The sequence below is a fragment of the Bufo bufo genome, chromosome 3 (genome assembly GCF_905171765.1).
Source record: "Bufo bufo chromosome 3, aBufBuf1.1, whole genome shotgun sequence".
NCBI classification, from domain to species: domain Eukaryota; kingdom Metazoa; phylum Chordata; class Amphibia; order Anura; family Bufonidae; genus Bufo; species Bufo bufo.
The window spans coordinates 450,641,100-450,664,180 of NC_053391.1; the positions used below are offsets into that span (position 1 = coordinate 450,641,100).

The 23,081-nt window shown below is 42.6% G+C and overlaps 1 protein-coding gene across 3 annotated transcripts in view; it reads left to right on the forward strand.

The window, feature by feature from the left end:
- The window catches only part of TMEM131 (transmembrane protein 131), a 255,812-nt gene that overhangs the window by 213,046 nt on the left and 19,685 nt on the right, over positions 1–23,081 (forward strand). For all 3 annotated transcript variants that reach the window (XM_040425124.1, XM_040425125.1, XM_040425126.1), the window contains exons 25-33: positions 2,770–2,836; positions 6,548–6,699; positions 11,889–12,031; positions 13,395–13,581; positions 15,446–15,631; positions 18,213–18,371; positions 19,869–20,455; positions 22,094–22,269; positions 22,680–22,810. In XM_040425124.1, the coding sequence (XP_040281058.1) occupies positions 2,770–2,836; positions 6,548–6,699; positions 11,889–12,031; positions 13,395–13,581; positions 15,446–15,631; positions 18,213–18,371; positions 19,869–20,455; positions 22,094–22,269; positions 22,680–22,810 (1,788 nt within the window). The remainder of the gene's footprint in view (positions 1–2,769; positions 2,837–6,547; positions 6,700–11,888; positions 12,032–13,394; positions 13,582–15,445; positions 15,632–18,212; positions 18,372–19,868; positions 20,456–22,093; positions 22,270–22,679; positions 22,811–23,081) is intronic.

Here is a 23,081-nt window from a genome sequence, read left to right on the forward strand (position 1 = left end):
CTGCGGTTGATAAAAAATATCAAAACTGATTTTTTTATCGCCGCAGAGCGTGTAAAGTGAATGTGCAGTGATCAAAAAAAAAAAATTTTTTGTCACTGCGGTGGGGCGGGCGTGGGTGAACGCACGTGTGGGCGACCGATCAGGCCTGATCGGGCAAACACTGCGTTTTGGGTGGAGGGCGAACTAAAGTGACACTAATACTATTATAGATCTGACCGTGATCAGTTTTGATCACTTACAGATACTATAAAAGTACAAATGCTGATTAGCGATACGCTAAACAGCGAATAAAAGTGACTGCGGTGCGGTGGGGTGGGCGCTAACTGACGCTAACTACCTAACCAAGGGGCCTAAACTATCCCTAAAACCTAACAGCCAATACTAGTGAAAAAAAAAAGTGTCAGTTTACACTGATCACTTTTTGTCTTTCACTAAGTGATTGACAGGGGGCGATCAAGGGGTTAATTTGGATGATGCGGGTGATGGATGGTGATCAGGGGCTAAGGGCAGTGTTTGGTGTGTACTCACAGTGATGTCTGCTTCTCTGCTGGATCCAACCGACGAAAAGGACCAGCAGAGGAGCAGAGAAGCCATATAACAGATCATATTTACTAATATGATCTGTTATATGGCTTGTGATTCGTTTTTTTGAAAATCAGCAACCTGCCAGCGACGATCATTGGCTGGCAGGTTGCTGATGCAATAGTCCTTTAACTTTTGCCGGCCCGCGATGCGCATGCGCGGGCCGGCTGTGACCGAAATCTCGCGTCTCGCGAGAGGACACGCCGGCGCGTCCAGGAGGAATTAAACAACCACCTCCAGGACGCGTCTGTGCGTACAGCGGTCCGGAGGTGGTTAACTCATTGGTGGCCAATGCGGCCCGCCCTCCCTCCCCTGTATTTAACTCATTGGTCGCCCATGCGGCCCCCCCCTCCCTCCCTCACTTGTATTTAACACATTGGTGGCCAGTGCGGCCGCCCCCCCCTCCCTCCCTCCCCCCCCCCCCCTAATTAAAATGACCGACCCCCCATCATTGGTGGCAGCAGAGAGTTCTGACCGGAGTCCCAGTTTAATCGCTGGGACTCCGATCAGTAACCATGGCAACCAGGACGCTACTGCAGTCCTGGCTGCCATGGTTACTTAGCAATTTTAGAAGCATTATACTTACCTGCGATGTCTGTGATCGGCCGGGCGCTCCTCCTACTGGTAAGCAATGCGCCGCACAGACCTTTCACTTACCAGTAGGAGGAGCGCCCGGCCAGTCACAGACATCGCAGGTAAGTATAATGCTTCTAAAATTGCTAAGTAACCATGGCAGCCAGGACTGCAGTAGCGTCTTGGCTGCCATGGTAACCGATCGGAGCCCCAGCGATTAAACCGGGACTCCGATTTTTTTACAGCAGGTTTTTACAGCTGTGGCAATATCAAAGAAGTATACTTTTTATTTATTTAACCTTTACACAATAACAGCATTTTTTAAACAAAAAATAATCATATTTTAGTGTCTCCATATTCTGAGAGCCATATTTTTTCTTTTTTTGCCCGATTGTTTTATGTAGGAGCTAATTTTTTGCGGTGTGAGGTGGGTGACTGGTACTATTTGGGGGGGAATATGCCTTTTTGACCGCTTGGTGTTGCACTTTTCTTATGTAAGGGCGCAAAAAAATTATGGTTTTAGCACCGTTTTTATTTTATTTTTTTCTACGGCGTTCAGGTGAGGCGGTGGATCATGTGATATTTTTGTAGAGCCTGTCATTTCGGACGCGGCAACATCCAATATGTCTGGTTTTCTTCTTTTTTTTTTACTTGAAACTTTATTTTTTTAAATTTGCAAAACACTTAAAAAAAAATTAAAAGAAAAATAATTTTTATAACTTTTTTATTTTTGTCCCACTCTGGGACTTCAACTTCTAGGGTCTGATCCCCTCTGCAGTGCATTACAATACAATCTGTACTGTAATGCATTAGCTGTCAGCTTTTAGGCTACGTCTACACGACGACATTTATCGCGTGACAATAAGTCGCGCGACAGATAGGGCACAACTACACTGCAACATTTGTAGCGCAACAAGTGCGAGCAACGTGTCCAACAAGCATGGCTCAGTTACACCAGTTTTGTCAGGAGGAATGGGCCCAAATTCCGACCACCTCTTGTGAGAAGCTGGTGGAAGGATATCAAAAATGTTTGACCCAAGTCATACAGTTTAAGGGCAATGGTACCAAATATTAATGAAATGTATGTAAACTTTTGACTTTGCAGAAAGTAATAAAAATGCCTTAAAACATTCTCTCTCTCTCATTATTCTGGCATTTGGCAAATAATAATAATTATGGTAATCCTAATTGACCAAAACAGGAAAGGTTTATTCTGATTTCATGTCAGATATTGAGAAAAACATGCATATGTGTCTTTTTATATAGTGTATGTAAACTTCAGGTTCCAACTGTATGTCTGAAGTTCAATAGTTGTAACCTTGAGGGTGTCTTCTCTCCCAGCACACTAGGGACCTTTCCCACCAGTGAATTGTGTTTGATACTGCTACCAACCATTTTGGTCCATAAGTAGTGCTTACTGTGTGATAATCCCTGTGTGTGACTAATGAAGATTCAAGAGTCATTTCTCAATATGTGACATTTAGCATATGTATTCAAGATCAGTATTCTGATAAACTCTGAACAGTTGTGAATGTGGCTGGGCAGTCAACGCTGTTTGGCATTTTTATGCAAATTGTGCCTGTAGTTCTCTAATCTTATTTGTGTTTTTTTAAGGTTCAATATTAGTAAGTCACTAAATATAGATCTGAAGACACTTGAATTCAAAGTATTCAGAAATAATGTAAGTATGCGGATAACCAGTAATAAAGCAGATTCTTCTTCATCATTATGATGAAAGCTTTACATATATGCTTGTTGAGCAAGTTTTTACTTATGGGTAAAAATGATATGGGTGCTTGAGACAACAGGTTTTTCGGGTACGTCCACAAACCTTAGAGATGTTGCAGCACATTTATCCGCAGTAAAATCCACATGTTTTACATGCAGATTTTCTCACTTTTAATCCTATGAACTGCAAAGAATGAAATCCACTGTAAAAATTCTCAAAAAGAACATGTTGTGGATTTATATCTGCAGTTATTTTTCCTCAGCATGTGGATGAGATTTGTTAACCACTTGCCAGCTGCTTGTTGACTATAAATCTGGGCGGTCGGCAAGCATCTCTGCATGGATGTTTTAGAACGTTCTTGTAGAGACTGCAGCTGCATGCTGATCCTGCCTTTAGGGGGCCGGGGGGAGTCCACTGTAAGTGACTGGTGTTGAGCGAACTTCTGTTTTCAAGTTCGGCATACAAGGTTCGGGTTATCTAAGGATTCCGCTTCCACGGACCTTAAGGTTTATGGTCCGTGGTAGCGGAATCCAGAACGGAATTCTTAGAGAATCCGGAGTGTACAACTCGCTCGTCTGAAAGCGGCCTTTAGCCAATTCCAGTCTTGTGGTTAGGCACCATCTCTGTTCTGTCCTCAGTTGCAGTCACAGAGGACTGCTTTCTGTGTGTCCCATGCTATGAAGCTCTCCCAAACAAACCCTGCAAGATGCAACATTATTTTTTGCATACTTTCATGAAGCCTTTGGGTTTGATTAATCAACTGGAGGCTCCATAGTATAGAGCCGTAAGGACTCCACATGCTGCTCTGCCACGTGCATTAGGCCACAGACTCTATACTTGTCACTTGCGGTCATTTGTAACATGACAAACGAGGCAGGCCAGGAAATGTGACAATCTGGTGCAGACATTTTTGAGTTGATTATATCCCCCTGTTGTATCATTCACATATGAAATGATCAGGGCTATTAGTGTGATTTTCGTTTTAGTTTTTTTTTAATATAGTGTAAGGACAGAGATGTTGTACATTTTTGCAATGTACTTTATTAGGGAAAGATGTTTCTTTGTACTACAGAATAGGATATAAAGAAAATTCAGAACATTACTAAGGAGAGTCTGTCTTCAGTTTTCATCATATTACTGATCGCTGAAGACATCTGTGTTTAACATACAGAGGCTTTCAGCTAGTCTCTGGTCACTGCCCCAGACAATGTATGTGTACCCTAATTATCATTGCCCGTCTTCTTGCCTACCTTACTTACTGCCAGCGCTAACCGCTGGCAAGTCTGCAAGTTTAGGCCTCTTTCCTGTACTTCTCTCCTAGTGCAAAAAAAAAAGCAGGGTTCAGAGCTGCCAGTGTTTCGCCATGACAGTAAGTGTATAGTAAAGGCTCATGACCATATGCCATCTGTGCCTATATTGCAGACTTGAATGGGTCCGCAATGGAACGGAGACAGGGATCGGAAGCACTACGTAGTGCTTCTGTGGGCTTTTGGCTTCGTGCCTCTGCACCGCAAAACATTGGACATGTCCTATCTTTTGCCATATATTGTTAATCACGGATCTATTCAAGTCAATGGGCCTGTGCCACAATATGGGATTCACCTGGTCGGTGCATTGTGGACCCCCATTTGCAGTCCCCAGCACGGGGCACATGTGGTCGTTTGAATGGGCCCTAATACAGCATATTTCCAGTCAACGCAGAACACTGATGATAATGATCATTTGCAGAGAAAATGTTCCTTCCCTATAAATGTCTATTTACACAAGCCGTGTCCTTGTTCTGTTTGGGTGCAGAATGGGACAGCACATGGACTGTATACTGACACATTATAGTCAATGGACCAATTAGTCTGTGCAGAGAAAGTCGCAGCACTCACTGCTTTGCTTGCAGACCACACAAGAACTCCATCCATGGTCAGTCTGTTTTTCATAAATGGTCGCTAGGAGATGCAGATTTTTATTTTTGAAATATAATTTTTATTAAGTTTCCAAATTACTTTCAATAGCATACAGTTCGTACATAAATACCAATACTTTGGTGGTCAATACAATTGTATAATACAAATACAGATCGCAAGATATTCATAGACAATACTGTTCCCCTACCCTCCCTCCTCCCTTCCTCCCCAACTGGGAAAACCAACTATCCCTCCCCCCCCCCCTCTCATCTTCTCTAATGTAAAGTAATAGCAGTAATAGCATTGCTTTTAATCAATCTAGTGAGGGAAATATTTTTTTCCAATGGGAAAATAAATTGTCTGCCAGACATTTCTGTTTAACCTGCAACTTGTAATAAAGATCCGAAAGCGATCTTTTTTTGGAACCATCTCCCACCAATCGATCAAAGGCATTGACAGAGAACTCCCCAGTCATGTTTTTTACCCTAAGTCTGAGAAAGCTCATTACCTGGGCATGAGCCAGAAAGTGTTGCGGTTTAATTTGTGGGAATCTATTCTGCAGTTCTGCAAAAGACAAATAGGTATTAGCTTGTTTATCCCAGAAGTCTTGAACCCTCCTTAAACCATCTCGCTTCCATGGTTCAAAATGTTTTGCATCAATGCCTGCGGGAAACTCCGGGTGACCCCAGATTGGCATAAATTTTGAAATCATGAATGGGAGCTTGAATATTTTGCGCACCCCTTTCCAGGCCGCTATGGTATCTGTCAACAGGGTGCTTCGTTTGGCCACCAGGGGTAGAGCAGAGAACTTCGTGTGGAGGAGTGCCCCCAAAGACCATGGTCTGGCCAGTTGAGATTCCAACAGTGTATTAGTGTAGAAATTAGATCCGAAGATCCAATCAATACCGTGTCTCAGCAGGCTGGCTAAATTGTAAGAACGGATGTCAGGTAGTGCCATTCCCCCTAACCCTTTTGGTAATTGAAGTTTTGGAAAAGCTATGCGGGGTTTGCGCCCCCTCCAAATGAAAGCCCTGAATGCAGATTCTAGATCCAATATATCCTTGTGTTTGATCAGAATGGGGATCGTTTGCATCGGATATAGGAGCTTTGGAATGCACATCATTTTGATCAATTGTATTCTACCTCCCAAGAACAGTGGGGAGTTCATCCACCTCTGTAAGTCTCCTTTGATCTTTTGGATAATGGGTGGATAATTTAAAGAATAGAGCGACCCTGAAAATCTTCCTACTTGAATACCCAGATATCTAATTGACTTGGTAGCTATTTGAAGGGGGACTCCCAGTGGCCTCACAACAGTATTTGGAATAGTGGGGCCTAGAAATAGGATCTCAGACTTAGTTGCGTTAACTCGATATCCTGACATAACACCAAATTCGGATAGCAATTGATACAGATGGGGTAAATCTCTGCATGGATTTTCCAGAAAAACTAATAAGTCATCAGCGAATAGAACGTCAGATATATTTTTTTTTTACGGATGTGAAAAACAAATGACCTGCTGATATCACATGGATGGAGAAAACCGAGAAATGGAGGACCAAGACAATAGTGATGGAAAACCCATTTTTAACTGGTACATGGACTAGTTTTACCATGGTCGCCTGAATATGGCCTAAATGTTCAGACTGATGAAATTCCTCCATTGATTGTGGATTAGAAGGCACATGAATGCTTGCTTTTTTTGCCAGATTATCTGTTCAATGAAAGCAGTGTTTTCATGTTCTATTTTTTTGTACTTTCATAGAAGCAGCCTGTACAGAGCAGTCAAGGTTTCATTGAAGGACCATCCCGTCAATCTGTTCTTAATATTATTCTTAAGCCTGGAGAGAGAAAAAGCTTTAAAGTTAGATTCACACCAGTGCTAAACAAAACAGTTTCTTCATTACTCGTAGTCAGGTAAGTTTACAAAGAAAGTAGAATTATACTGTGTTTATTTTATAACAAAAAGAATAAAAAGATTAACATTCCAAGTCTGTTGGTGCTGGTTGTTTTCTAGATTATGTTTCTAGAACACAGTTTGCTTTGCTACATTTTATGAACTCCTATATTTGCTTTTACATCCTCTGTCTTCTACCCTTTCTGGACCTCCACCATACATGTACAGCAGAATTCCGGTCTTTAAACATGGCACACACTTGCGAGCTCTGATGGGCGCAGTAACTGCTGAGAATCTATTGTTGTACACAACAGAGGCCAGGGGGTAATGTCTACGATCAGCGATGATGCCGATTGCGGCCATTTAACCCCTCAGATGTCGTGGTCACATCTGGTTGCTATACCGGGAGCCGCATGCTTCCCAGCCCAGGACGCCTTCTCCTGGCTGAGATTGGGGAAGGCGGCCTGTACTAGAAATAGGCCTAAGCCTTTACAAGGCTCCCAGGCCGAATACAAGTATTTTCCAGTGCAGTCCCGTAGGTAGCAGCACTGCATTGGAATATTCTGAATTCAATATTCTGTATTCAATATTCTGTATTGCATAGATATGCAGTACAGAGATCTCCCCCATTATCTATTTACTCCCAGCACTCTGACAAGGTGACATTATCTGTTTCTAGAGGAATGAAGGGTTCTACACAAACATAGAAGAGGATTCTTTACTGTAAGAGCAGTGAGACTATGAAATTCTCTGCCTGAGGAGATGGTGATGGTGAGCTCACTCAAAGAGTTCAAGAGGGGCCCCAATGTATTTCCGGGGTGTAATAATATTACAGGCTATAGTTACTAGACTTCTGGACAAGTCGTTGATCCAGGGAGTTATTCTGATTGCGTGATGGAGTCAGGAAGGGATTTTTTTCCCCCTAAAGTGAGGAAAGTTGGCTTCCACCTCAGTTTTTTTTTGCCTTCCTCTGGATCAATATAACAAAATAATAGCAAAGACAGGTGCACTCTGCGGTCTTATTAAACCCTCAAACTGATTTTAAAATTGACATTAGCCAACATATCCTCCGTTGTAGGACATGTCTCACCCCGAGCACCGCGCCAAGGTTTCTCAAGTAGCTCGGGGACCTAACACTCACCTACCTGAGCCATGTGGGCTATACCAGGAGCCAGTGGGCAAATTACAGGAGCATGAGGTCGACTCACAAACAACTCACCAGTTACCTCCAGCATGTAGCCATGCTTGCAATGGGAGGAGTCTGCGAGTCCCACTCAAGACTGGCTGATGAGGCCCAGGCCTCACAGGTGCACCTAAATGTAGCCTGTGGATGGAAAACAGGCACATTTAAATTGGAGTTTATACACCTCCAGGAATCTCTATATATACGAACTGAAAAGAATGGTGTGGTATTAAACAAGCAGGAGGTGCTCAAACCCACATGCAGTTGTGCATATATATAGGGGAGCAGATCCTGCACTTGTGGCCCGTTGCTAATGACGATCCCCAGCAAAAATGCATACAGTGGAGGATGCCCGCAGCGAACCACAAGTACCACAATAGACATCCTACACAAGATAGCAATTATGTGGATTGATCCTCTGGATCAACTTGCAGGATAACAAGCTGAACTGGATGGACAGATGTCTTTTTTCAGCCTTATAAACTATGTTACTAGAATACAAGATGCAATCCAATGATTGCATGTTATGTCACTCTAGGTGACTATAAAGTATAAAAGAATAAAAAAAAAGTTTTAAGAAATATATAGTAAAAAAATAAATACAAAAACAAAACTAAACATCATGGGCATCACAGTCCCTTAAAATGCAAGTACTAATAAAATCTTAAAATATTTATCCCAGTCGGCAAACTGGGATAAATATCAATTTCACTTCAGTTTCCAAATAAAATTGAATAAAATGTGATAGTCGTACACAATTCACAATGGTATCAACAAAAACTACAGATTGTCCGGCAAAATATGAGTCCTCACACAACTCCATAAACATAACCTATAAAAAGTTATGAGGGTCAGAATATGGGGATGAAAAGAAAAAAAAAAAATTTTTTCCAAAGGGACCTACACCTATCAGACATTGGGGGCACACGGATCAGCGACCTCTGGCACTCCAGCTGCTGTGAAACTACAATTCCCTCCTTTCACTCCTAAGTTAGTTACAAGAACAACCGAGAAAGTGTGCATGCTGGGAGTTGTAGTCTCACAGCAGCTGGAGGTTGCTGATCCCTGTTCTAGTGCTATGCCTCCAATGTATTGAGATGGGCTCACCCCTTTAAAATACCACTTTGAACATTACATTGCTCCAGTTGAATTCAATAGGCTGCCTGTGTAATGCATTGAAGATACGAGATCTCCAGAGGGAAAGTTGTCCATTGCAGTGGCTCTACTTGCTGGCTGATAGATCAGGGAACCCTCTCTATTGCATCCTGTAAGTTATATGGATAGCAGGCTGCCTGATGTGGAAAAACCCTTTAATCCCCCCACTGATTAGCCCCTACTCAGTTCATTCAAGCAGGATAGGAAAGAATACTGTTTTGCACAAGTCCAGTTTGGGCTATGTGAATGCAGAGGGTGGCTGCTTCTTAAAGGGGTTTTGTCATCTGAGGCAGCTAGGATATGCCTCCATTGCGCTGGGCCCCTTACCTATCTCCTAAATGCAGTGGAGGAGGGCACACCGCTCATGCGCAGCCGTCCTCTATTCATTACTGTGGGGCAGACGAAAATAGCTGATCGCTGGCTCTGCTATTACCATCGGGCCCATAGAAGTCAATGTGAGCGGTGGCCGTGTATGTGCGGTGCACTCCAATTCACTTCTATGGGGAGAGCATTTGGTGGTGGCTGGACCGGATTCCTCCAGCCACCGCTTTTCTCGCTCTGTTCTCGATATAGGTGCGGGTCCTGGCGGTGGGACCCTCACCTATCAGACAATGGGGGTATATCCTAGCGATATGCTGCCATTGTCTCAGATGAGAATACCCCTTTAAAGCTCTTTTTCAGGCTAGAATGCAGCTAGATCTACCTTCTTGATATTTTCTTAGAGCCAATAATTCAATAAATTGAAGAATGTTGAAGTGAGAGCTACATATACTTCACATGTAGGTCTCAATTCAGCCTGTGTGGAAGAGGAGCGCGGAGATTGGCAGGTGACAAGCAAGCAGCATGGAGGGAGAGATGAGAGGAGGTTCAAAGACTCAGGTTCCGTGAAACAGAACTGCATTTTTTTGGTGCAGAGGCAAGGACAGAAAACCCACAGCCTCCATTCCGCACCGCCCCTCCCGGATTGCGGACGCTTTCAAGTGAATGGGTCGGCATCCGTGATGCAGTGCACAAATGGTTGGTGCCGTATATTGCGAACACGCTGGGGGTCACAATGCAGACAATGGCTGTGTGTGCATAAGGCCTAAGTAGCTGTTTAACCCCTCGGGTGCAATTTGCGGTCCCCAATGCACAGCTACTATCCGTGCGGTTCAATGGGTCTGTGATCCGTCAACACCGCAAAAAATGGATTGGGGACCCATTCAAGTGAATGGGTCCGCATCTGTGATGCGGCTAGCACACGGCCAGTGCCCGCATATTGCATGGCCTGGCAACGGTCACATGCATGAGGCCTAAAGGTGGATTTAGACAAGCAGATATTCTCTTAAGCCAGGGCTTGACAAATTTCCTTGGAATCTAGGAGCCAGCTAAAAAAAAAGTCCTGAAGTCCTGGCTGCCATGGTCAGTTACTCTGCAGCAATATACTTACATGCGCTGTGGCCGCCCCAACGCTACTTCTTGTAACTCACAGGTCTGTGCGGCGCATTGCTTATGCTTATAGCAATGCGTTGCATAGACCTGTGACGAGTTACAAGAAGGAGCGCTGGGCCGGCCACAGCGCATGTAAGTATATTGCTGCAGAGTAACTGGCCATGGCCATGGCAGCCAGGACTTCAGTAGCGTCCTGGCTGCCATGCTAACCGATCGGAGCCCCAGCATTACACTGCTGGGACTCCGATCTGAACTGCCGCTGCCACTAATGATGGGGGGAGGCCACCCCCTATCGTACCGCCACTCGCCACAGTTCTGAGTCCCAGTTCTGAGAAGGAGATGCGCCGCAGCTATGAGGAGCCTGAGCCAGTAGCGGTCCTCTTCACTGTAGTCTGGGGCAGAAAGCGTGAGGGGCGAGCCTAGTAGACGCGGACTCCTGCATGACGCCGCGTCTACTCTAAACTTAAAGTGTTACTGCGCCCGGCTGCTGGTGTGCTGGGCCTATTTTCAAGCAGGGGCAAATACCCAGGCACCAGGACAAAATTCCTGATCGCCATGGCGACCTGGCGCCTGGGAGTGGTCGAGCCCTGTCTTAAGCGATCACAGGCACCATCAACTAAACGACAAACGTTGTAGCAGATAAGTAGCATTTGAATGAAACGATTATCGTGCATTTCATTAATGACAACGGATGATCATACTTGTTCGCACTTAGAATTTCACAGATGTTAAAGAAGCGTTTTTGGTCAAACATTAGAAACATTTACATGAATTGATAATCGTTCATCTTCCATCGCTAGCATTGGAATTGTAATGATTATCTGCTCGTTTAAATCCACCTTTAATCCTGACTAAATCCACTAGCATTTTGACGACCGTTCATGTAATTGGGGTGTTCACATGGCCTGGAAAAAATCCACACAGAATAATGAGCGCTCCATGGACGTTGAAATCCAGTGTGTTCATTATTGCCACATTCTCTGTGCTGACGAGCTGCAGGTTAAAGGGGTTCTCCAGGAGTACGAAAAGATGGCTTCCTTCTCCCAGAAACAGCACCACACCTGTCCATGGTTGTGTTGTGTTTGGCATTGCCACTCAGCTCTGTTAATGTGAATGGTGCTGAGCAGTAATACCACACACACAACTTCTGGATGGATGTGGTGCTGTTGTTGTAAAAAAAACGGACATCTTTTTGTAGTCCTGTAGAACCTCTTTAACTCTACTAAATTACATTTGTGCTTATTATGCCATTATGCATCTGGAAAGCAGATTCTCAGCTGCTTATTTCTTCCACAGAATTCAGTTCTGCATGTAAAATACCAGGGTACATTTTTCATGATTTACATGTCTTATTCCATTTTCTTTCATTTCTAGTAGCTAGGTGTTTAATAATAGTTTTAGGAGTTCAATTTGATATTGTACCTTGTATATCTTTTTCAGAAATAATTTAACAGTGGTTGACGTAATATCAGTGAAAGGGCAAGGAGCAAATGAGAACATTAAGATTGGTGGAAAACCCCCTGGTCCGGGGAGCTCCTTGAGGTTTAAAATCACAGAAGCCTTTCTGAAAGAGTGCACGGACAGTAAGTTATGCTTCATTTGCCTTTGTGCTGACTTCACACCACACTTACACAGCAATTGTTTCTGGATCTCAAAGTAACTAGTAAAAAAAAAAACAACAACATAGTATCGAGAGCTCGGTTGTAGTATCTAACATTCACTTCAGTTTGTGAAAGCCTAGTGAAACGTCTGAGATGAGCACTCAGAACTGCAGTGAAAAATGGTCAAGATGTGCTCCTGCGCTGCCGTTGTTCTTAACAACCTCGGTGTCTGTTACTGGCTTGGGAATTATCCCAAAGGCCGCTGCTGGGTTCCAAATGTGAGCCCTGCCTGGACTTATACAAATAATATTCTGGAATAGAGAATCACAAGTTGATTGGGTCCCGCGCTGTGTAACAAACAGGTCCCCTCGATGCTACAAAGTGAAATCTAGTGATACAATGTATTGTATTACTATCTATATGTGCGGCTTCCTCACCTGAAATAATAGGATGTGAGTTGCCTCCGATGTTTCCTATCTGGAGTCCCTTTTTCTTTTCTTTCCTCTTCTACTTTTTATTTTCTGAAGGTGGTTGCTATGTTGTGTCCTTTTCGCCCCCCCATCTTTTGCGCACGCCGCTCCGGCTGGTAGCTGGCGTGAGCGCAGGGAAGCTGAAGAAAGCAAGTCCGAGAACGGATCCTGTGTGACGTCACACCTGTTGGTACGGCTGCCTTCAGGAGAAAAAAACAACCAACGCATTTCGAAATACACGTGTTTCTTCGTCAGGGAGAAGAAACACAAGTGTTTCAAAACGCGTTGGATGTTTTTTTTCTCCTGAAGGCACCCGTACCAACAGGTGTGACGTCACAAAGGATCCGTTCTCGGACTTGCTTTCTTCAGCTTCCCTGCGCTCACGCCAGCTACCAGCCGGAGCGGCGTGCGCAAAAGAGGGGAGGGGAAAAGGACACAACATAGCAACCACCTTCAGAAAATAAAAAGTAGAAGAGGAAAGAAAAGAAAAAGGGACTCCAGATAGGAAACATTGGAGGCAACTCACATCCTATTATTTCAGGTGAGGAAGCCGCACATATAGATAGTAATACAATACATTGTATCACTAGATTTCACTTTGTAGCATCGAGGGGACCTGTTTGTTACACAGCGCGGGACCCAATCAACTTGCAGTGAAAAATGGTCAAGGTAGTCAGAAGAGAGCCAACATAGTGTATATAAAATATAAAGGAGTTTAAGAACTGTCACAGAAAAATCTGTTGTCGATCAGAAAGTTTCACTGTGTGTATGCGAAGTTATTTTGTGTGTGCATCCGTTCAGTTGATCCTCGTGTAGCCTTTGTAAATCTGATTGAGTTTTTATATGCTGTATCTTTATTTCTTTTTCTCATCCAGAAATAAAACCCAGAGAGCCAAACTTCACTATGAAGAGAGCATTCAAGATTGAGAACACAGGGCAGCTTCCAGTTACAGTTAAAAGCATGGAAATCAGTGGCTATTCCTGTGAAGGATATGGATTCAAGATATTGAATTGTCAGGAGTTTGCACTAGGTCCCAATTCCTCTAAGGAAATTATCATATTGTAAGTAAAATATTTGACTCTAAAATCCGCAGAGCAGATAAAACATGGTCCAATTAGAAAAGGTTTAGATTGTGTAGATGCTGTGATATATACAGCGACCCAGAAGGCTCCAGAGTGGAGAATGGGAGTGGTAGGGGCTCTGAAGTCATCTTCCCAGATAGTTTTGTATGGATTTGGAGTTTGGATGGAAATTATTGTACTCTTTCCTATCTTTCTCAAGTTGTTTCCTGCAGACTCTGACTAGCAATTTCACTTTTGCTTTGTGCCTGTAATTCATAACTGAGGCATATAGATTTTTAGAGAAAAGACTGGCCAAGTTGTGTGTGTGATGGGTCCCTTAACAGTATTCCCCTCACTGCAGTAAAGTCTAAATTGCTTAGGCAGCAGGATACCTTGCTGACTCCAATGCTCAGCCATACATATTTCTGAACCTTCTTTTCTGATTTTCTCTCTCTTCCTTATGTAAATCATCCAGAGATCAGTGTAGTAGCTTTAGTCCAGTCCTGGGAGGAATAGAGTACATGGAGTTGCTTCTTCATTCTTCCTCTTCTTCTCTCTAGACTCAGCAAGGGGTGGATCCAGGATCCACACCCAAGTGTCACTTCCATCCATAATCATACTGGGTATACAGAGCATATAATGTCATTAAAGAACATGACAGGCATTAAACAGCAAGCAAGTACCCCCTGTTCTGGAGTACTGCACATGCCCCATTCATGTGACCAGTGGATGCTCTACTTTACCTGCATGATTTATGGCTTATTTATATGTGGCCGAGTAATCTCATTCTCGCACTCACTGCTTCAGTTTGGGAACTAGTCAGTAGTTTTTTTTTCTAATGATTACGATTTGCTTCCTCGGATGTCCTTATAGACACCTGTAAACGCAACAGAAATCTTTGTTGCACATATCATGCACTCTAATGCAGAAAACCAGTTGTACAGCAAAGAAATTCTCTCAAATGGATGCCCGGCATAAACCCCTGCCTTCCACCATGGACAGAATTGCCTTTCTGTTGAAGCTATCATTGCTGCTCTTATTTTCTTAATATTTGATCCTGAGCGTCACTTCCCGACTATTCTCTGTGGTGGAAACACACAGTGCTTTCTCTTGGGTGAATGCAACCCTTTATTCTCTGCTTGTATACTGTGACCTTGTTTAAAAGTGGCTATGAAAGGGTCACTTTTCTTTTTTGTAGTTTATTTTATTTTATTTTGTTAAATCAGTTTAAAACTGGGCCATTTTCTCCTGTTAATATCCAGGCCAAATGTTCCCTTTTATTCAGTACATTGGAGGTTGAAAGCGATCAAATGTTTTTTTCTCATTTGGTTATTCAAATAATTTTTTTGTCTTGTGTGGCTATATTTTAATGTCTTTTTATATCAGTACTTTTAAAACAGTTTTGAGTGATGCCAAGGGAATATGGAAAAAACATAGAGGAGGATTAATCAAACTGTGTAAAGTAGAACTGGCTTTTTATATTTTGTTATCTCTATATATTTTACACATAGCATGCCCCCCCGCCCCCCCAAAAAAAATGAAACTTTTTTTATTGCCTATTGTTCACATCCCCAGTTACAGGAGAAGCCATTCTCCGAACGTACACTGCAGAGCTGGTCTGTTTTGCTAAGACCCAAGAAGTTCTGCAGCTTCCCCGGCAATCATGTGATCAATGGGACTGGATCGGCAGTGAATTTCCTCTTACAGAATTTTTTATATGGCTCTCAGTGAGCACTATGATATACAGTAATCTACAAAGCAGTCTCTGCTTTCTCTGTGGATGATATTCCCCATTTTAGACACATCTGAACAGTTTCATTTGTATGTGATTTTATTGATGGAACGGTCTCTCCTTTTCCTGCAGGTTTACACCAGATTTCACCTCTTCCCGATTGATACGTGAATTAAAGATCGTTACCACAGGAGGTTCTGAATTTGTTTTTGTACTAAATGCATCGCTTCCATACCACATGCTGGCCTCATGTGCAGAAGCTCTTCCCCGGCCCAACTGGGAGTTGGCACTCTATATCGTTATCTCAGGAATTATGAGGTATCTGAGTGGAATTTCATTAGAATCACTTAACATCAGAGAACTGAAAAGTCTTCAACTTGCATTGTTTCAAGTCATTGTCTACATAAACTGCTCATACACCCAAAGGCCCCTTTACACTGCCCGAGGAACACTCATTAGCATTAATCTGCCGTTGTAATGGTGCCACCGATTACCCGATGAATGAGAGAAACATTCATCCATTGGGTAATTGAATCCTTCATGCGGTCACCTAAACCACTGTTTGCCTGCAACAGACCGTGGCGTCTAAACAGCCTCTGCTGCCGGGGACGAGTGATGGCATTAGCGATCTCTCTTCCCCATACTGGAGGAGATCGCTGCATGTAAATTCACTGATGAGCAGGTGATTGTCAGAAAGGAATGCCTCCTTCCCAACAATAGTCTTCTCAATTGAGCAGTGTAAAGGGACCGTTGGGTAGCTTTCGAACGAACTAAAAGCAAGTGTGGTAGATACATTCCCATTCTATTCACCATTATTTTTTTCTGAAAAGATTGGTATGAAGGATGAATTTATGATTGCTGGGGGTCCAGTCACTGGGACCCCAACCGATTAGGTGAACATGGTGGTCCGATTCCCCTGTGTGAATGTAGTGGTGGTGAGCATAGTAATGTGAGAGATATCTAAGTGCTGTACTTGCCTGTCCCAAAGAATGAAGTTGACCTTTATTTTTGTGATCAGTGAGTGTCCTAGAAGTCAGATTTGGAAATGTAATTCTCATGGTTTAGTTCTAGTATTAGCATATGAAATTTAACATACAGTTGCAAGAAAAAGTATGTGAACCCTTTGGAATGATATGGATTTCTGCACAAATTGGTCATAAAATGTGATCTGATCTTCATCTAAGTCACAACAATAGACAATCACAGTCTGCTTAAACTAATAACACACAAAGAATTAAATGTTACCATGTTTTTATTGAACACACCATGTAAACATTCAGTTTTTATTTTTTATTTATTTATTTATAATCTTTATTGTATATTTTTTTACATCATACAAAAGCATTATAACAACTTTAGATTACAAAACCATGTATACCGGTATACATACTTTTTCCACCTGCACTGTGAATGTTTACATGGTGTGTTCAATAAAAACATGGTAACATATAATTCTTTGTGTGTTATTAGTTTTAGGCCTCTTTCACACTTGCGTTGTCCGGATCCGGCGTGTACTCCACTTGCCGGAATTACATGCCGGATCCAGAAAAACGCAAGTGTACTTAAAGCATTTGAAGACGGAGCCGTCTTCAAAATGCTTTCAGTGTTACTTTGGCAGCCAGGACGCTATTAAAGTCCTGGTTGCCATAGTAGGAGCGGGGAGCGGTATACTTACAGTCCGTGCGGCTCCCGGGGCGCTCCAGAATGACGTCAGAGCGCCCCATGCACATGGATGACGTGTCCATGTGATCACGTGATCCATGCGCTTGGGGCACCCTGACGTCACTCTGGAGCGCCCCGGGAGCCGCACGGACGGTAAGTATGCTGCTCCCCCGCTCCCCGCTACACTTTACCATGGCTGCCAGGACTTTAGCGTCCCGGCAGCCATGGTAACCATTCAGAAAAAGCTAAACGTCGGGTCCGGCAATGCGCTGAAACGACGTTTAGCTTAAGGCCGGATCCGGATCAATGCCTTTCAATGGGCATTAATTCCGGATCCGGCCTTGCGGCAAGTCTTCAGGATTTTTGGCCGGAGCAAAAAACGCAGCATGCTGCGGTATTTTCTCCGGCCAAAAAAACGTTCCGTTCCGGAACTGAAGACATCCTGATGCATCCTGAACGGATTTCACTCCATTCAGAATGCATTAGGATAAAACTGATCAGGATTCTTCCGGCATAGAGCCCCGACGACGGAACTCTATGCCGGAAGAAAAGAACGCAGGTGTGAAAGAGCCCTAAGCAGACTGTGATTGTCTATTGTTGTGACTTAGATCAAGATCAGATCACATTTTAGGAGTAATTTGTGCAGAAATCCATATCATTCCAAAGGGTTCACATACTTTTTCTTGCAACTGTAGTGATCCCAACAACAGCAACTGAGATGAGCAGAAGAGGAGGAGAAGCAGAGGGAACTGAGAAATGTATCCAGCCACAGTATATATGGCAGTATAACTACAGAACACTTGGCTGGTACTCTCTTCCACCCTCTTCAGCTCAGTCAAAGGTCAACCGTGTCATCTAGGATCTTCTTCGCTTTCAGTTATAAGTTAGTTTGAGTTCCAATCCAGATCAATGAAAGCGGATACACCACTTACCCTTCAGTAGTGAACTTTATTTAAACTGCTGTTTTGTTGCAAGACGAAGTACAGGAGTACATAAAATGGCTGTGGCCTTTAAACTACTTCCTGCCTTCCCGAATGCTTTGAATACATTGAGTTACTGTTGGGTTATTGCTGCGTCGTCTTTCATTAATGTGGATTAATATATGGCAGCATATGCTAAATGCTTGTGAGCAAGTATTAAAAAGCATTTTTATATTTATCTTTTCTATGCAAAGTTGTGCAAGTCACTGTACAAGTTAAATTTCGATATTATTTTCTTGTCTTTTCCTTTCCCGTAGTTTGCTGTTTCTTTTGGTTATTGGAACAGCCTACTTAGAAGCTCAAGGAATATGGGAGCCGTTCAAAAGGCGACTCTCTTTTGAGGCATCAAATCCTCCTTTTCATTTGGGCAGACCCTTTGATCTCAGGAGGATAGTTGGCATATCAACAGAAAGCAAGTAAGTTATTCTCCCATTCTAGGGTTTTACTTTTCCTCTGTACCAAGGATGACCATTAATAACCAAAGCCCACAGGAAAGTAATCATGTTTTATCAGTCATACACATTTCTAGTGTCAACCAATCGCAGCAGTTTGTAATGCTCTTATGTGGAGTAAACGTCGGGGGTCATTTACTAAGGCTTTCCACACGCTTTTTGGCATAAAGAGTTGCAAAATTTGGAGCCTTTTTTGTGCAAAAATTTTATGACCGTGTTTTCTTCAGCTTTCGATTTTTAAGTGGGTGGAGCTTGGTGAAAGAGAGCAGGACCACCATGCTCTGACACATTTACTGTGATTAACGCCAGAAAACTAAACTGTAAAGCTGGGCTTACACTTTTCGATGTACCCTTTTCCCTAGTGGATAATGGCTCATAGCGCTCACTTGCATCGCTTTTAGGGTCCATTCACACATCCGTGTGTGTTTTGCGGATCCGTTGATCCGCAAAACACGGACATCGGCGATGTGCTTTCCGCATTTTGCGGACCGCACATCGCCCGAACTTACTGTAATAGAAAATGCCTATTCTTGTCCGCAATTGCGGATAAGAATAGGACATGTTCCATATTGTTCGGGATCGGAATTGCGGACTCGGAAGTGCGGATCCGTAATTCCGGATCTAGGCAGCAAATCGTGCTGCCCCATAGGAATGAATGGGTCCGCAATTCCGTTCCGCAAAATGCGGAACGAAATTGCGGACGTGTGAATGGACCCTTACTTAAGTATATTGATATTTTGTATACTACCTGAATGTATTTTATAAAGAAGACTTTTTTGTATATTCTATGTGCGGTTCGTTATTTTCGGTGAGGTAGATGTCACACATGAGCAGAGGGGAGGGACTGTGAAGCAGCTCGATGCAGAGAGCACCTCAAAGGAGCATAATCTGACAGAATTGAGCTTCATATTGACACTACTGATAACAAAATCTACACAAAAATGTATATAGTTTTTTTACTAGCTCGTACTTTTCGTAACTGCTGTCTCGGAGTATTGCAGCTATATCCCATTCAAGTGAAAGGGAAAAGGCGGCAGAACAGCCACTACCAAAAGTATGAGCTCTGAGTTCATACCAGACTGCATCCTGATTTAAGCAGCAAGAGTCTGCAGTGCTCTCCTTGGCATCATAACCCCTTTGATCTGCAGGGCTGCAGAGACTCAGAACCCCACCAGTGTAATATTGATGTCCTGCCTTAACATAGGCCATCAATTTTACAAAACTGGATAACTCCACTCATGTATTTAACAAACTTGAATTTTTATTATATGGCACCATCCAAATAGAAATGGAGAAATGTCTAGTAACATGGGTGGTGGTTTTAACCCTCTGACTTCCAGTGGCATGAGAAAATACATGAAAATTAAATTAAAAAAAACGTTCACTTATTTAGCTTCATGATGTATGCTATAGCATTTATAACAAAAGTGCTAGTGAATGAATATTCTGTATTTGTTTTAGCTTTAGTTCAGCTGGAAGTGACTCAAACAGTAGCTCTAACAGAGGGCTATATAGTGGGAATTCCAGCTCCAGAACCACTAGTAGTCAAAAGCAGAGCAACCCAACATCCACCATACACAAGAATGTACCTGAGGTGGAAACTGTCAGAGCAAAGAACTCCAGTGTATCTAACAGAATGGCAGCACAAGTGTCTACAACACAACCATCTAGCAAAGCTTCCTCCTCATCCACAGACTCTGGTACTGCTTCTCAGAGTTCATCTTTAACAAGACGTACACGTGGAACAAAACTAAATCTTGCACCACCACAAGGACCAAGCTTACAGGAACAGGTCATGCCAACGCAACCACCAACAGTGCCTCAGACACAGCAAGAGCAGCCAGCAGATGTACCCCGAACAGGGACCTGTAACACTTCTCACCCAGAGTACTTTGGAAGTAGTGGTGGTAATACTAGGCACAGTTCAGATGACTCCGATATAACTAATCTCATAGAAGTAATGGATAAAGATTATGACAACTCTGAGCCCCCTCCATCAGAAGTGTTTTCAGAACAACCTCCATCCCCAGCAGCAAGAAATAATAAAGGTAACCTGCAGATATTTTACTTGTGTCTTTGAAAAAAGCTTTTGTTACAACCCAAAAGCAAAGTTTATATTGATCTTGAAGTGTGACATTAGAGGGGGTGTCCAGGGGTTGTCACTGTGAATCTTGCTGGCCCTAAAGTGGTGACATGACATTTATCATTCTCGTGACCACTGCAGCCATTCCCTTGCCTCAGCGGTCATTTGTGCGTGAACAATAAATGGCACGTGACCGCTACAGGCACAGTGGGACGTTTTAAAGGTAAATACATTTTGGCTTTTTTCCCATTTTACACAGCCCTGCTAAAAATGTTACATTCTCGTTATGTGTCTAAATTTGGCTTCAAACTGGCATCATGAGTTCCATTTTACAGGACCCTTGATGGATCAGTTTTGTAGCGGATACCATTAACCCATTATCCCGGAGGTTTTTGTTTTTTTCATTTTGTGCTCCCTGTCTTCCCCGAGCCATAACTTTATTTTTTTCCGGTCAGATAGCCGTATGAGGGCTTGTTTTTAGACTGAGAAGTCGTACTTTTTAAAACCTCCATTAAATATTGCATATGATGTAATGGGAAGCAGGAAAAAAATTCCAAATGGGGTGAAATTGGAAAAAATACAGCAATGCCACCACAGTTTTACGGGTTTTTTATTCGGAAGTTCGATGTGCAATAAAACTGACCAAATACTTTCATTCTACAGGTCAGCATGAATCTGGCGATTATATGTTTAGTTTTTGTTGTGTTTTGGTACTGATAAAATAATAAAAAACTTGGGGGAAAAAAATCTGTTTTAGTGACCCCCTATAACTTTTTAGTAATTATGTGTACAGAGATGTATGAGTGCTTATTTTTGCAGGGCAATCTGTAGTTTTCATTGATGCCATTCTGGGGTGTGTATGACCTTTTGATCACTTTTTAAAAAAAAATTGTGGGAAATGAAGCGACCAAAAACGGCGAATAGGCCATTTTGATGTTTTTTTTTTCTGTTTGCCATATGGAGAGATATTTTTATAGTATGGGTGTTTTCACATATTGGCGATACCATGATGTGTATTTTTTATAACTTTTTTTTTGTATTTTTATTTTGTGGAAAAGGGGGTGATTTGAATTTTTTCATTTTTTTTATTTCTAAAAACTTTGCTTGTTATAGTTCCCTATAAAGTAAATAATCATTAGATTCCTATTCTCATGGACTCCAATGAATTACCGCCGGTCACGGACATGAGCCGCGAGTGTCTGCTGTATTACACAGCAGGCAGCCCGCGGCTAAATACCTGGCCAGCGCTGTACTAGTAGAATGGGAGTCTGTCACCTAGAGTGAGCGTTTTAAACTGCTCAGATTGCATTATAGACCGTTTGCCCCCCACAGACATGAGAGGTACTATTTTAATCGGTGGCAAGCGTTTGATAACCCGTTCAGAGTGGTCTAAAACGCTCAGAGTAGGTGACAGACTCCCTTTAAATGTCCATTTACTTTTTTTTATTTTTAACTGGGGAGAGTAGAACATTTATATTCTATTCTGCCTTATCAGGCTATGCAGACTGGAGCAAAGTTTGTTGCTAAGACATTATAGAAGTTTAGTACAACTTTATTTTGACTGCTTTTAGTGCACTGCATTGTGTCTCTTTTTCCATTTTAGGGAAAGGGAAATTTCTCCAGCAAAAAGTTAAATTCCTAAAGAAACATGAAGAAAAAGAAAGACGAGTAAAAGCCAAGACACATGAAGATGAGCTGAAGGACTCTCTTGCAGATGATGACAGCTCTTCCACCACCACTGAAACTTCCAATCCTGACACTGAGCCACTTCTCAAAGAGGTATGACCCTCTAGCCAGAAAATGAAATGTATTGCTTGCATGGTGTCCCTTATCTGAGCTGTACAGTACATGGTGGAAAACACTTGGAAAAAGACTTAGGAGTGTAATTAGGAGATTTTTATGATGGTGAGGTTTGTAGGGTAAGTTACATTTTTATTTAAAAAAATTAAAAATAAAACCAGCATACTGGATGTGTTCTTCACAGACGTAAGGAGCTGGTTGATATAGTTCCTGTTGTCTAGTATTTTACTGCTGGCTTACTACATGCCAGGCTCTTACCCGACTGTATTTTGCTGGCCTCTAGTGTTCTTTATACATGTATTATTTCTGTCCATTGGTATCTTAAGGAATGTGTAATTTTTACCACAACTCCATTGTCATCTAAGAGTAGCTGTGTTTTGTTGTTTCAGGAGCCAGAAAAGTCAAAGGGAAAACAAGCCATTGCTGATAAAATTGAGAACGAAATTGGTAAAATAAAACACAAGAGCAGGAAGGTCCTTGGCTCCAACAAAAAGGAGAATGCAATAGAAGTCAAACCAAGGTGAAGATGTTCATTATTTACACTGCTGGTTTTTATTCACTGACTGTGACGCTCTCTGCTGTGATTGGAGAGCTCTCAACCAGGGAGAAATAGATGCCCCTTGAGAAACACGGCCGTCTCCTCCTCCCAGTACCGATGCTACTAATTAGCATACAGGGCAGTAAAAGAGAACGAGGGGCACAGGGCCCCAACAGAGCAGCTGATCTAAAAAAACAATTAGCGCAGGGACATCTACTGTTCATGCCATACACTGCCAGGTACTAATATTGTT